A 16247-nucleotide genomic window follows, 5' to 3' on the forward strand; every position below is an offset into this window, starting at 1 on the left:
GTTTTTGTGGACAAAACTTCGGTGCAAGCAAGGAACTTAATAGAAAATATGGCTGCAAATTCTAAGAAATTTGGCACCAACAGAATTGATCATGCACCCAGGAGAAACAACGAGGTAAATGTCTCTTCCCTTGAGCAGCAATTAATTGAATTAATGACTTTTGTGCGTCAGATGGCTGTAGGGAATGGACAGACTGCGAAGGCATGTGGCATCTGCACTGCAATAGGACACGCCACTGATATGTGTCCTACACTTCAAGAGGACTCAGTTGAATAGGTAAACGCTAATGGCGGATTTCCTGGACCACCACAACGGAAATATGATCCGTATTCCAACACGTACAATCCTGGTTGGAAGGATCATCCCAATCTTAGATACGGGAATCAACAAGCAAATCAACCTGGACCTCAGGCTCCACCACAAAATCAAGCTTTTAGGCCACCCTTTCAACCACAACAGTAGCGCCCTCAAATTCCTGCACCAGGTGAGTTTCTTGAAAAGATAGTTAAGGATCTTGCAACTAACACTGTGGCCTTCCAACAGGACACCCGAGCAAGTATCCAAAACTTAACTACTCAAATGGGACAGCTCGCTACAGCAATCAACAAGCTGGAAGTACAAAATTCCAGTAGTATGCCATCTCAAACTGTGGTGAACCCAAGAGAGAACGCAAGTGCAATAACTCTAAGAACTGGGAAGGAATTGAAGGTGAAGGAGAAAGAGGTTGAGGTTGAGCCCAAAGAGAAGCTAGAAGAAGAAGGAGAACAAAAGGTAAGTGAAGAAAAAGCATCCAAGGATGCAGCGCCAAGAGGTAAGTTCCCTCCTTTATCTGAATATAAGCTTGTTGCCCCTTTTCCCTTAGCACTTAAGGACTCTAGGAAAGGTGAGGGAATTAAGGAGCTCTATGAAACTTTTCGTAGATGTGAGGTTAATATTCCATTGCTAGATGCTATTAAACAAGTCCCTCGATACGCAAAGTTTTTGAAGGAGTTGTGCACAGCAAAGAGGAAACATACATTGAAGGTTTGTTAGAAAGTGGAATTAGGTGAGAATGTATCTGCAATGATCCAAAGAAAATTACCCGCCAAATGCAAAGATCCAGGTATGTTCTCCATCCCATGCACTATAGGAAATATTAAACTTGAAAAAGCCATGTTAGATCTAGGAACATTAATTAATGTTATGTCATACTCTATTTATGCATCCTTGAAACTTGGCCCATTGAATAAGACTGGAATTGTCATAAAATTATCCGATAGGTCTAATGCATATCCTAGGGGAATAGTCGAAGATGTGTTAGTGCAAGTGAATGAGTTAGTTTTTCCTGCCGACTTTTATGTGCTAGACATGGAAAACGGTGATCATAATAGTCCTATTTTGTTAGGCAGGCCGTTTTTGAAAACTTTCATGACAAAAATTGATGTTCACAGTGGCACACTCATTATGGAATTTGATGGCGAGATTGTGAAATTTAATATTTATGATGCCATGAAATTTCCTGATAGCGATGATTGTGTGTTTTCTGTTGACATTGTGGATTTCTTGGCACAAGATTTTTGTGAGCATACAGGAACCGATGATCTAGAGGTGGCTATTATAGCACCCATTATGCAGACGGAAGATGGGATTCGATGCTGTCAAGAAGTGGAAGAGATTGAGAAAATTCTGAATAGTTCACCTGAGCTACCTCAGTCAGGTAATGTCTCTTACATATCCTTACCAATCTCTAATACTAGGCGTCTTCCATCTGTTTTGCAGGCGCCAATGATCGAGCTAAAGACGCTTCCAAACCACCTTAAGTATGTTTTCCTTGGAGAAGGAGAAACACTACCTGTCATTATCTCCAGCAGCTTGGAAGCCGAACAAGAAGAACAACTGGTCAAGGTTCTGAAGGAGAATAAAAATGCTATTGGGTGGACCATAGCAGATATCAAAGGAATTATCCCGTCTACATGCATGCACCGAATTCTGATGGAGGATGGGGTAAATCCCTCACGTCAACCGCAAAGGAAATTAAATCCACCAATGATGGAGGTGGTCAAAGCGGAAATTCTGAAGTTACTTGAAGTTGGGGTCATCTACCCAATTTCTGACAGTCAGTGGGTCAGTCCGGTACAAGTGGTGCCCAAGAAAACTGAAATTACAGTGGTGAAAAATAAGGACGACGAGTTGGTCCCCACCCGTATTCAAAATGGGTGGAGAGTTTGTATTGATTATAGGAAGCTGAATGCAGGAACCCGAAAGGACCACTTCCCTCTTCCCTTTATTGACCAAATGATTGAAAGGTTAGCATGTCATCCTTACTATTGTTTTCTTGATGGTTATTCTGGTTATTTTCAGATTGCGATTGCACCAGAAGATCAGGAGAAGACGACATTCACATGCCCATTTGGAACTTTTGCATACCGATGCATGCCCTTTGGTCTATGCAATGCACCGGCTACTTTCCAACGGTGTATGGTTAGTATATTTTCTGATTTTGTAGAGCACATATTAGAAGTCTTCATGGATGATTTTACTGTCTATGGTAACTCTTTCAAAGACTGTCTGTCTAATCTTGCTCTAGTTCTTAAAAGGTGTGTCAAAACCAACCTGGTTCTTAATTCTGAAAAATGTCATTTTATGGTTGGACAAGGTATAGTGTTTGGTCATGTCGTCTCATCTAAGGGGATGGAGGTAGATAAAGCTAAAATTGATATTATTCAGTCTCTACCTTACCCCGTAAGTGTGCGGGAGGTGCGCTCTTTTCTTGGCCATGCAGGTTTTTAAAGGAGATATATTCAGGATTTTGCCAAGATTGCATCCCCTATGTGCAAACTGCTACAGAAGGATGTGTCGTTTGAATTCAATGAGCCACGCAAAACTGCTTTTGATAAACTCAAGGACTCATTGACTTCAGCGCCGATCATCCAACCACCGGACTGGACCAAGCCATTTGAAATCATGTGTGACGCCAGTGATTATGCCGTAGGAGCGGTATTGGGACAAAAAGTTGGGAAGGCATCGCACGCTATCTATTACGCTTCGCGCATTCTGAACGATGCCCAACAAAACTACTCCACTACTGAAAAGGAGCTTTTAGCTGTAGTTTTTGCTTTAGAGAAATTTCGTTCATATTTACTTGGTGCTAAAGTTATTGTTTATTCTGATCATGCAGCTCTTCGTTTTCTGATGGCGAAGAAGGAGGCAAAACCAAGACTGATAAGATGGATACTACTGCTGAGCGAATTTGATGTGGAGATTAAGGACAAGAGAGGGACCGAAAATCGAGTGGCTGACCACTTGAGTCGTTTAGTTCATGTTGAAGAAGAGCTGAAGTTACAAGAAGAATTTCTTGATGAGCAGTTATTTTCAGTCAGCCCGGAACTACCATGGTACGCAAATATTGTAAATTATTTAGTTACTAATGGATTTCCTTCTGAATTCTCTAAGGCACAGAAAGATAAGGTCCGAAGTGATGCTAAATATTATGTGTGGGATGATCCATACTTGTGGAAGCACTGTGCTGATCAAGTCATACGACGATGTGTATCTGCAAGCGAGGTAATCCCAATTCTCACATTTTGTCACTCATATGCTTATGGTGGCCATTTTGGAGCAAAAAGGACAGCTAGGAAGGTATTGGACTGTGGATTTTTCTGGCCATCCATATTTCGAGATGCTTACATGTTTTGTAAGTCATGCGCTCAATGCCAAAAGATAGGTAATATATCCCAGCGTAAGGAGATGCCTCAGCAACCCATTTTAATATGTGAAATCTTTGATGTATGGGGCATCGACTTCATGGGGCCTTTTCCTAGTTCATATGGATTTATTTATATATTACTTGCTGTGGATTATGTCTCGAAATGGATGGAAGCCAAGGCCACCCGCACTGACGATTCTAAAGTGGTTGCAGAATTCATTCAGCATAATATTTTCTCTAGGTTTGGAATCCCAAGAGCCTTCATTAGTGATAGAGGAACGCACTTCTGCAACCGGACTGTGTCTAGTTTATTGAAGAAATATCATGTGATGCACAAACTCTCCACTGCGTATCACCCGCAATCGAATGGCCAAGCCGAGGTCTCAAATCGAGAAATCAAATCCATTTTGGAGAAAATAGTGAATCCTACTAGGAAAGACTGGAGTTTACGCTTGGATGATGCACTGTGGGCATACAGAACCGCGTTCAAGACACTGATTGGGATGTCCCCATATCGATTGATTTTTGGGAAACCATGTCATCTTCCTGTCGAATTGGAGCATCGAGCCTACTGGGCTATTAAATTTCAACATGCAGACGGATGAGAGTGGAGCGCATCAGAAGTTGCAGTTACAAGAACTAGAAGAGATACGCAATGATGCATATGCGAGCTCAAAGATTTACAAGGACAAGACAAAGGCCTTCCACGACAAGATGATCTCTAGAAGGGCGTTTGAAGTCGGTCAAAAAGTTTTGCTCTATCACTCACGACTTCGATTAGTCCCAGGTAAATTGCGTTCTAGATGGATTGGCCCGTTTGTTATTACTGATGTCTTTCCTCATGGTGCAGTGGAAATAAAAAGCTTGGAAACTGCGAAAACATTCAAGGTGAATGGCCAACGATTGAAGCATTATTTCGAAGGGGTCCAAGCGACTGCGGAAGAGGATGCGCATGATCTCACTCTAGATGACCCGCCAAATGTCGACTAAATCACGGCATGCAATCGAGCTATAGACTGACTGCAAATTTAGCGCTGACTGGGAGACAACCCAGTGTTTCTTTCCCTTCTGCTTTTGCTCTTTTTTATGCTTTTGCTTCACAGTTTTTCTTGTTTTTTCGTAATCCCGCTCGATCCGCAAATTCTTGCCGATCGAGCGAGAGCTCTTTTCATTCAAGTCAGTAAGTTGGCCATTTTTCCTCGCTCAATCCGCAATATATTGCAGATCGAGTGAGAGCTCTTTCCTTCGGGACAGTAGGTTTTCTATTTTCTCTCGCTCGATCGGCAACTTCTTACCAATCGAGCGGGAGCACTTTTGCTTGGGCAGTGATATTCATATTTTTGTGTCGCTCGATCCGCAACATCTTGCAGATCGAGCGACAACACTTTTCCCTTAAATAAAATGCAGACTGCCTTCTTTTTCTTTCTTTCCTTCCCCTATTTCTCTCCCTCTCGTTCTAAATCCCTAACCCCCAAATTTTTGCTTACAAATTTCGTCTCTTTTTAATTCCTTTTTGGATTTTTCAATCCACAGGGATCTCTCGGAAGCAATGCAACAACTTTTCGGACGCAATCATCATCGATCATCTTCTCCGGCCTCTCTCTCGTCGGAACTTTGCTCAGCCGCCGGTCGACGTTCTCGATTTTTCTTGTCGTGGGTTATTTTCATCGGGCTTTTATGCTCTTCGGCATCTCTCGGACGTTGTGTTTCGTTGTTGCTCTTGTACTCTTCAAAGAGTTTCCGGTTTATTCTTCGCACGAAAAGTGTTCGACAAATTGCATCTTTCCCTTTCGCTATCATCTTCCTACTATCAATGGGGCCTAAACGCGTCCGACGCCAAGGCGAATCCTCTTCTCGGGCAGCTGAACGTTCTTATGCCGAGTTCACCGGGCTTTTTGTCAATGACACCGCTCGTGATCGGTACATCGAAGCCAAGGTTATTCGTTCACCCATTCCTGAACGTGGCTTTGAGGAAGACTTGGCCTATCCAGATATCGTTCGGACGATTCATGAGCATGGTTGGGCAAAATCCTGTGCGTCACCTCCCCCCGCTGTAGTGCCGCTTGTCCGCGAATTCTATGCCAATGCAGCGGAGAGAACCGATAGCAAAGCATTTGTTCGGGGGAAGCTGATTTCCTTTTTACCCCATGAGCTGAATGCTTTATTTGAAATACCAGAGGTGGATGATTCACTCTACCAAAGCCTCCAAGCCGGCCCGGACTTGGACGAGTTACTTGAACAACTGGCATACCCCGGCGCTACATGGGTTGACCCAATTTCTATCGTTAACTTCAAGGAGCGGTTCTTACGTGTGCTTCCTGCATCGTGGTATGCTTTCGTGATTCGGCGTCTGATGCCGATATTACATTCCAGCGACGTCAGTCTAGAGCGCGCCACCATTCTTTATGCGCTTGAAGTGGATGCACCAATTAATGTGGGTCGTATTCTTCATAGTGAGATCCACAAGTCCATCCATAATATCACGGTGGGTCTCTATTTTCCCATGATTATCACCTGTCTATGCATACGTGCCGGGGTGGTTGTTCGGAATGATGAAGAGTGGTTGCAGCCTCAGCGCCCACTCGACTTCGCCTTTATCGAAGCAAAGAGGGCACATCGTGTCAAGTATTTTATGAGGGACGGTCACTTCCAACAACCGCCAGCCCCTCAAAGGCCGCCTCCACCTCATCGTCGTTCCCAAGCCGATGCCATCCGTGAACTCACCACCTTTGCTCAACATCAGGATGCATACAATACGGTGGCGGCGCATAATTCGCAAGCTCTGGATGCTATGATGCGAAATCTCACATTGCACTTTGGTCTAGATCAAAATGCTGTTCCGGCTGCTCTACCGTATCCACCGCCCTTCCCTTTCCAATATGCCTCTCCTGTCATTCCTCCGGAGGCTGAAGAGGAAGACGCCACAGACCTGTAAACCAGGGGAGTCCCGTTTTTAGTTTTTGCATTTTATTCTGTTTAGTTGTTTGGTTAAGTTTTTGTTATCATGCATTGAGGACAATGTCTAGTTTTAGTGTTGGGGGGGGGGGGGGGGGGGTTAATTAATGCATGCATTTCATTGGCATTGTTATTTTGTTGCGTTATTGCATTTAGTTCATTTTCGAGTTTTTGCATTTTGTTGCATTTTGTATTGAGTTGAGAAAGAAACGGGAAGCATGGCCAATGATGACGCTTTGTTTGTTTATTACATGCCCATCTGACGAGTTTTTGCACTAATGGAACTTCGTAGACGAGTGAACTCTTACATACTCTGTGAATTACACTCAAATCTGAATTTTGAAACATACAAACGTGGATAGGATTGAGGCATTGTTTGGATTATTTGGGCCTCAATTTTCTTGAATATTTTATCCTTAGATGTCCTTTGAGCCTTTACATATATATGAGCACATGAGGTGCATATTTCTGAATTGTGTGTGAAAATCATCGTTTACTGTTGATGATTTCTCTTCTTTGCACTGACTAAAGTTTGTATGAGTTGATTGTGAATTGAGACATGTCTAGAACTTGTTCGAACATCCCTCGAGGCACAATACGGGTATACTGTGACTTAGGAATGAGATAGACAATTTTTCTGAATTAGATTGAGCCTTTCAAGCCACCCTTAATACATTATGTCCCTAGTACCTCTTTTCAACCTAATTGAAAACGAATGGCATGCGTGAAAACATATGATAAACCCCCATTTGACATTTTTTCGAGGTCCTACAACTACTACCTGCAGCTTAAACACTATTTCCTACCTTTAGGGAGTAATTGCATGTTTGATTTTTATACTCTTGATTTGAATGCTAATAAATGGATAGTGTGTTGAGAAGTAAAAATGGAAAAAAAATCAAAAGAAGTGTAGTAGTGGAGGGGATGAGAAATAAAAGAAAGAAATAGATTGGGTGGAAGGAAGAAATCTGAAAAAAAAAAAAAAGAAAAAAAAAAGAGGAAAGAGGAGACTGTGAACAAAAGGCGAGTTGAAAATGAAAAAAAATGGAGTTGAAGGAATGAAAAGAGTTTGCCGTGTGAATGAAAAAGAGTGGATTTAAGAGATAAAATCAAATTTTACTCCCTCTTTGAATTCTTTCCTTAGTTTGTAGCCATAAGCCAGCCTTACATTATAAACCGAATAAGATCTTTTGACCGAGTCACAGTCGCCCAATATACTAGTGGAGAGGAGTTGTGCGAATTTTGCCTATGGACTGTCAATTGACACGATTGATGAGTATGAATTTTTATCAAAACACTTACACACTTGATTCCTTTGTGTTTAACCGATGATGAGTGTGTTGATTTGATTTCTATTCATTATAATCCTATGAAACCATGAAAAGTCCTTATGATCTATGAATATGTGAATTAGATTTGGAGGCGAGTGTTTGGAACATGAGTTGCGGGGTTTGTAAGTTTGTGTGGTGAAATCAGTCTGGTCTTAAAAATTTTTGAAAATAATGTGAGTTGGATGGATGGATTTGAAAAGTTTGAAAAATGAACTGAGGCCTGTACCCCATAGTATTTCTTGATTCTCGTTTGCATTTTTGTTTTGCATACTTACTCGAGGGCGAGTAAGGATTAGGTGTGGGGGAGTTTGATAGTTGCATTTTTTATTGCATTTGTAATGTCATTTTGTTGTTGTTTTGCATTAGTTTACATGTTTTATTTTAGCATTTTATTCGTATTGCATTTTTCGTGTTTGCATGATGGGATTCTTGTTTTTGTGGTTAGGTCGCTTATTTTGCGGACTAAGATGGAACCTCGAAGGAATGGAATATGCTAAAGAATTCTGGAGAAGTCATGCCGATCGATCCGCAAGAGTTTGTAGATCGAGCAGGTGCTTATATTTTGAAGACAATGGACTTGGACATTTTCTGCCGATCGATCCGCAGAAGTTTGCAGATCGAGCGACACATGTTTTATGCGAGGCAGAGAGTTTATAATTTTTACGCCGATCAATCCGCAGAATGTTGCCGATCGAGCGGGCGTCTTTTTTTTTGGAAACATTATTTTAATTTTGGTAACTTTGTTATTTTAGTTCCTAGCCTCTATTAGACTCTTAATTCCGTTTTAGAGGGATTATCATCAGACTTTTTGGAGGGATTATGGGGGAGGCTAGGTTTTGTTCTTGAAGATTACTCTCTAGTTTTCTTCTTTTCTTTAAATTTTTATGAATTTAATTCTGAATCGTTGTAGCTAACTTTTTAATACTTGATTAAGGAAGACGAAGCCCTTGATTAATTTATTCGTGAGATTTGTGTTTTACAAAGCTTGATTATTGTTGAGTATCAATAATTATTCTGATTTATTTTATGATTGTATGTTTGATTATTAGTTTGATCACCTGATAATTCTTATATAAAATCTACTGCTAAATGGGAGTTTGAATCCGTAATTGTTTGAACTATCTGATTTGCGAAGCAACTACAATTAACAATCGTCCGCTTGTGAGATTAAGAATTGTAGGGATAGTAATTGACTAGGCTAAATTCATCCGCTTGTGCATGAGTTGTCTAGATTTATCAGTTTCACTAGTTTGCATGCTATCGTGGGTTTAAATCTAATCGCTTGTATTAGGTTAATTCATTGGTAAGGGTTATCTTAGAACGCTTGTGTCTAGTTAATTACAATTAAGGTGAAACAGAAATTTAATTTTCAATGATGAATATTCAACAGGATTAAATATTTTTAGATAATCGATGATCGAACGAATGAAATCAAGGGTGTAGTTGATCAAAACCAAGGCTTGTCTCTTAGAATTTTCCGTTGTGATTTGATTGTGCTTGGTAATTGATAGAATTGCACTCATAATTGTTTTTAAATTGTAGTGGATAAGTTTCAAACCAAAAAACCCTTTTTATTATTTTTGTTTATTTAGAACACATTAAAATTTACCTTTCCTCGTGGGAACGATCCCTACTCACATTACTGCAATAATTGTTTATCTGATTGAGTCGGGTAATTTGGGCGTACACGATAAGCGCTACCAACAGTGGTCTGGGTTTTATCCACATGTCCGTTCTCTACCGGAAGTTCCAATTGCTTAAACATCCATTTAAGCCTTGAATAATTATGTAATTACTTAAATCGAGGTACGGGTTACTACATTCTCCCCACCTTTAGATATTTCATCCGTGAAATAAAATCTAAAGAATAATTAACATAACAATATGAAACATCAAATCATGTTTATTACAACAACTGTAATTACATCATTACATGGTAATCAAAAGTACAAAACAAACAACTCAGGATATTCTGCTTGCATACGACTCTCGGTTTCCCAAGTTGCTTCTTCAACGCCTCGGCGCTGCCATTGTACCATCACAAGTGGTATAGTCTTGTTCCGAAGAACTTTCTCCTTCCTGTCTAGGATACGGAGTGGTCGTTCAACATATGACAAATATGGCTCTAGCTGAACATTAGTAGGCTGGATAATATGAGATTCATCAGCTATGTACTGTCGAAGTAACGACACATAGAAAACATCGTGTATACTGGAAATATATGGCGGTAACGCCAAACGATATGCAACATCTCCGATCTTTTTCAGTATCTGGAAAGACCCAATAAAGCGAGGTGACAACTTGTCTTTCACACCAAATCTCATCACCTTCCTGAAAGGTGATACTCGCAAAAATACATATTCACCAGGCTCAAACTGAACTCGCAAAAATACATATTCCCAAGCATGATATTGAATTATTTACGCTAGGCTCAAAATACATATATTTAGAGGACGCGAAACAGTTGAATTACGATCGACTCTTTCAAACAACATCTCAATACATGCGAAGAAATCATGTGGAAGTAAAATAAAGCTTATACATAGCAAAATATGAATGATATGGTATTTTCTCAAAAAAAAAAATGAATGATATGGTGTACAACAGATTTTAAAGCAATAACATAATCTTTTAAAGCATATACATAAGCCACTTACTTGATTCACATGAAAAAAGGGGATTCAATTGACTGTTCTTTGGCCGAAACCTTGTTTGAAATCGGGCAGCACTTCCTTGCTTGATCTTGGGCGGACCTTGGGTTTAAGACTACACGGAATTTCCAATACCCTAACCCTTATTTTCTCGAATTTCTAGAAGAAGAGGTCTCGTGTTAGGTGTGCTCATGCCTTCACCTTGGTGTGGTATTTTTAGGGAGGAAAAAGAGTAGATGGAATGTTTTCACTTAATTGGCCTTGATGGTCACATATTAAGGTCCTTAAAGGGGTCATTAACCTTGATTTATTGTCTTTTAATAATCTCATAATGGCTTATCATAATGATGAATATGAGGTTACAAATGGTTTCCATTCCTATTCAAAATCAGCCTTAAAAATCGAATTGAATTGACTTGATTGGTGACATCAAAGTCTTTTAATTTTAGGGAGAGTGGTGGTTACAATCCTAAAAAATGAAAATAATGTGGCTAATTAATCATGAATGGTTTCTTTTCCAAAATTTTGATTTTCTTGGGATGCAAGTTTCGAAATAGGGCTGCAATAATTAAGTCTATATGAGCTGAATTTGTCCCAATTCTTGGGTTGCATTATCTCAATTTTTCTGGGCTTTTCCTTAAAAATCGGGTTCTCACAATATCAAATCTATCATTTTTAGTAGATCAGTTGGCTCTTTAGACATCACCAGATCTTTAAAGAAGGTCTAAGGATAATCAAACAGAGTATGTCGTCGATCAATGTTAGAGGCAAAATCAAGTAGAAAAGTATTCTCACCGACAATTTCAATCTTCGCCGTTTTTTTCTCTTGAAGGATGCGAGGCATCTAGGTACGGAATGTTTCACGATTAATTGCTTTAGGTGATAGTACTTTGCCCACTAGACACGATTCTAATCGTCTAAGTCCTTGTGAAGTTAGATCCGCCGAGACATGACACGTTCTTCTCGGTGGCTAGAAGAAAGTTTCAATGAGCTCACACGTCTTGCAATCTCCCATAGCTAAACCTCTTTGGCTTACGAACTGAATCAGGAAATACCTATCCAAGATAGGAGAGCACCCACAAGGGAATGAGAGAGACTTTTGTCATTGTAATTTAAAAGAAAATTTGTTTTAAAAAATATATGTATACTTATTTATTAAGTGTGAGGTTTTAGAGAAATCAACTTGTTCTCTTGGTTGGTCTTAATTTGAATTTCAAATTATTTGAAAAAAATAGTGAGAAATAACTAATATAAATATATAATTCATGATCTTTTAACTATTAATCATAAATTTATGATTAATATTTAACCCAAAAAACATTCATTTTTTATTCCCATAAATTTGTTAGATTTTTTTTTCCAAAATTTATTTTAATAAAAAAAAATCAATTTCTTCTTGATACAAGGGCACCGTTTGGTACATGAGATGAAAGTGTGATGAGACACAAATTTTTACTCATCCTATATTTTTCTCATTTTTTTGTTAACCTAATGATATCTCATGGCCCGGTATAACTTTAGATGTAGACTTGATGACAAATACCTCTTAACTCATGGTATTAGTGGAGGATGAGTGTCATATAAGTGAAATTATATAAAATTAACAATGATAATTAAAAAAACAAACACAATAATCCTACAAAATAAACATACAAAACAATATATTATTTATATATATGTCTTACTTATCCACGTTTCAATCATGTTTTTATTCATTTATCACACCTCCAATCGGTATCGAGGAGTGCAAATACGCTGGTATATTATTGTGACAAAGCTTGACGCGAGCATTGAGGACAGTTGTTTTTCCTTTCCACCGCCTTTCCCGCTCAGTTGACCGAAGGCGAGAATGTGCGGAAGGGCTCGTTGTACTCTGAGGCCCGATGACTTCCCTCGGGCCTGCCATCTCAACGGTAGGCCCGTTCGCCACCTCAATATGGACGGGTAACTCGGAAATCCCCAAAATCCCATTTTTGTGTTCTTTTGGCTTCAATTGAAGTTCAATATTCAACAGGTACCGCCCGTCGTATAACGTGGCGCCGGGTTTCAATGTGCCAGTGGTTCGGAGGGCCGATGACGGAGATGGCAATGGCAATGGCTTTGTACTCCATTGTATGAAATGGGGTTTGATTCCAAGCTTCACCAAGAAAACTGAGAAACCTGATTACTTCAGGATGGTACCGTAATTTGTTGTTTCATGCTTATTTACTTCTTGCTTCGAGTTGTGGTACGGTTTTTTTAACTGCTGTAATAATTTACATTTATAACGCCGTAGATGGCTTAGTTCAAGAAATGATTTTTTTTTTGTTTCGGAGAAATCTGACTATTGTTGCCATTTGCAGTTCAATGCTCGATCTGAATCAATAAGAGAGAAGGCGTCGTTTCGCAGGCTTCTTCCGAGCAATAGGTGTCTGGTGTCTGTTGAAGGGTATGCAACTTCGTTGCGTATTTACTAACCGTATTGTAACCTTTCATTGAAGTCAGAATTATTCTTCAACGTCTATTTGATTTTATATGTTAGATTCCCTCTTAATTGAAACCAGCGCTTTGCACACGCAATGCATCTGTTTATCAAATTAACATAAAAAATAATTTATGATAAAATTTGTATTTTTTTTAAAAAAAAAAATTAGAAATCAATTATGTCATGTAGGTAATATATGTGAAAGTTAGTTTTTGAATTTTGAAATTAAAATATGCCACACGTGAGTTATGAAATGGTGGGAAAGTTGTATGAAAATAAATTGAAACTGTTAAATAATATATTTATTTATTGAATATGGTTATTTTTGGAAGTTCAGAAATACCAAAAGTTAGTTACTATAACATGTTCTTGCTTTATTAATAGTAATAGATATTAAAGTATACGCATTTGGTTAGCTGTTAGATTTGACATAGGTGATACTTTTCGTAGATAGATAATATTATTATTGTAGCATGTAAAGATGCTTGAAGAAACGCTTGCTGTTGTACTCTGCAATTAAGTTTCATCTGAACCCAAACAGTATTCCAATAATCTGCAAACGAAGAGTTTGCTCCTTTTATCAAGTATGATTTATATTGTTATAGGTCAGTTGTTACTGTGCATAATGCGCGTCTTTTGTCTATTCAGGTTTTACGAATGGAAGAAAGATGGGCAAAAAAAACAACCATACTATATTCATTTTAAGGATGGTCGTCCCCTGGTGTTTGCCGCTCTATTTGATTCTTGGAAAAATTCTGAAGGTTAATCACCTATTAAGTGTTGACGACATTGTTTAAGTCAGTTTACAATCTTCTCAAAAATTATTTTTTGGTCTGTTGTTATGTGATCTGTTTTCAACTTTTCCCTCTGCTATCATAATGCACTTGCAAATGTTTGAAACTAGCTTGTAGAGGTTGTTTGAGTTCTCTTCTCAGAATTTATCAGTTTCACATTTTTTTCCTTCTTTATTGAACTTTGCAGATTCTTTTACTGAACCATTTTCCTTGCTATTAATCTGCTTGCCCTTTTTGGATGCAGAAGTCATTTATACTTTCACAATTGTCACAACTTCGTCGTCATCGTCTTTGGAATGGCTGCATGGTTAGTTAGCATTCTTGCTCTGATGAGTATAGCAGTTATGTATCATAATTGTATGCATCTGTTCGTTTAAGTACATTTTCTCTCTCTGTTTTTTTTTTCCATTGCATGATGTTAAAAAATAACAAGCACATCAATGTTTTGTTTCACACTCCCACCCATAGTTTGCATCATTTCTGATTGTAGACAGGATGCCTGTTATCTTGGGTGACAAAGAATCAACCGATTTGTGGCTGAATGATGCTTTCTCATCTGATCTTGACAAAATTTTCAAACCATACGAAGAATCAGATTTGGTACAGCATGAAAATAGTTTTTACATTGTTGCGTGTGTTGTGTTAATTTCTGGAGATAAAAGAACAAGATGTTTTAATGATTAATAACCTTCACTTGCAGGCATGGTACCCTGTGACACCTGCCATGGGTAAGCTTTCTTACGATGGACCAGAGTGCATTAAAAAAGTAAGTTGAGTTCTTTTGTTGAGTTGTATGAGATAAAATCTGATTTTTCAGGAAGTATCTTTTAACAGATGGGGGACTTGATTGATACCTTCTATCGGACATAATTTATGCAAACTTTAAATTATGATGCATGTAAACCATAAATTATGATACATACTTCCTCTTATTGTACATTTCATCTGGTAATCAAGAGCAATCTTGCATGCTAATCACATATACAGGTAAAAGCCGAAGAAACAAAATCAATTTCTCGTTTTTTCTCAACAAAAGTGAGTAGATCACCGGAGCCAGAACTTGAAAAAACCACAATTAAGGAAGAGATCGTAGAAGCTGGCAAGCCAAAATGTATAGAAAAGAAACCTGAAATCCATTCAAAATTTGAAAATACCAGAATGAAGGATGAAACTATTGAAGCTGGTCATCAGAAATTTGTGAATGAGGAACCTGAGCCCCAACATGATTGCCATGAATCTATTACCAAGGAAGATGAAAATGACTCGAAAGGTGATGTTGCTACTTTACAGTCCAAGGGGGTTTGTTCGATGAAACGAGGCTATGATGAGTTTTCCACTGCTGCAAAGCCATTTGCAAAAGAAACCGGCAGACAGCACAAAAGTCCAGAGAGAAAGAGAGGCAAGAAACCAACTGAGGGACAGCCGACACTATTTTCTTTTTTCGGGAGAAGCTAACGGCTAGTCTGGGGATGCTTTTGCTATGTTATCAAATCCATGTACATATGGGTATGTAGAATCTACATCCTGACGCTACAAGTATGCAATGATTTTGTTGTAGTAACAAAAACAAGAACACTGGAATGTTGTTGTGGCTATCTGTATGTTTAGGCTTACGTATGTTATGTGGTAATGGTATGCTCCGTTTTGCAGATGTAACGGCTTGAACTGAGGCGCTAAGGATTGGTTTACTTTGTTTAGATGCACTTATCTTTATGAAGGTCGTCCTCACATTTACTTTAAAATGAATCTTAGCCTCATTCACTTGCAGTCGAATACTAGAGCATTTGTCATCGCCTAATTTCCAAATGAAATTAGGTGTTTTCTGGGTAATCTTAAAAAATGTTTTATTTATGCAAAAGGCAATATAAAATACATCTTTGTTGTAGATGCCCTAACCGGGTAGCGTCAGATCTGCATGCGTGCTCTCTGGAATTTGATAGCATTGATAAGATTTACTCTTAACATTCAACCTTTCTTTAAGTGCATATAAATATCAACGTCCGATGACTAAAAGCATCTCCAACCCTTCTCCACTTTGGAGATATTCTTCAAAATAGGGGATCGAAATGGCTCCGAAGGTTCTTTATTTGCACTCTTTATTTCAGGGAGTGCTACAATGATTCTTATGGAAATTGATTTTGGATAATGACAGAACTGCAAAATGATCTTTTTAATTTTTTTAATAAATTTTTTGGTTCCTTTCATAAATGTTTTTATTCTTCTCAATTCTTTTTATTTAGTTTTAGTGGTTTTTTGGTCCTTTTCTAATTGATTTCAAGTTTTCTCTTTTTGTTTTCTCATTTATTTATTGTAATTGTATTATTTGAAAAAAAAAAATCAAAGGGAAATAATGAATAAAGTCGTGAA

The 16247-nt window shown here is 38.5% G+C and overlaps 1 protein-coding gene across 1 annotated transcript; it reads left to right on the top strand.

Moving 5' to 3' along the window:
• Positions 1-12375: 12375 nt before the first annotated feature.
• LOC140891815 (uncharacterized) lies at positions 12376-15593 on the top strand. Its single transcript, XM_073300466.1, has 8 exons — positions 12376-12566; positions 12637-12799; positions 12965-13050; positions 13735-13847; positions 14125-14187; positions 14371-14480; positions 14581-14646; positions 14868-15593. The coding sequence occupies exons 1-8, from the start codon at positions 12472-12474 to the stop codon at positions 15333-15335; spliced, it is 1164 nt and encodes a 387-aa protein (XP_073156567.1). The 5' UTR covers positions 12376-12471; the 3' UTR covers positions 15336-15593.
• The last annotated feature ends 654 nt before the right edge of the window (positions 15594-16247 follow it).

The sequence above is a fragment of the Henckelia pumila genome, chromosome 3 (genome assembly GCF_033568475.1).
Source record: "Henckelia pumila isolate YLH828 chromosome 3, ASM3356847v2, whole genome shotgun sequence".
In the NCBI taxonomy this organism is placed as follows: Eukaryota; Viridiplantae; Streptophyta; class Magnoliopsida; order Lamiales; family Gesneriaceae; genus Henckelia; species Henckelia pumila.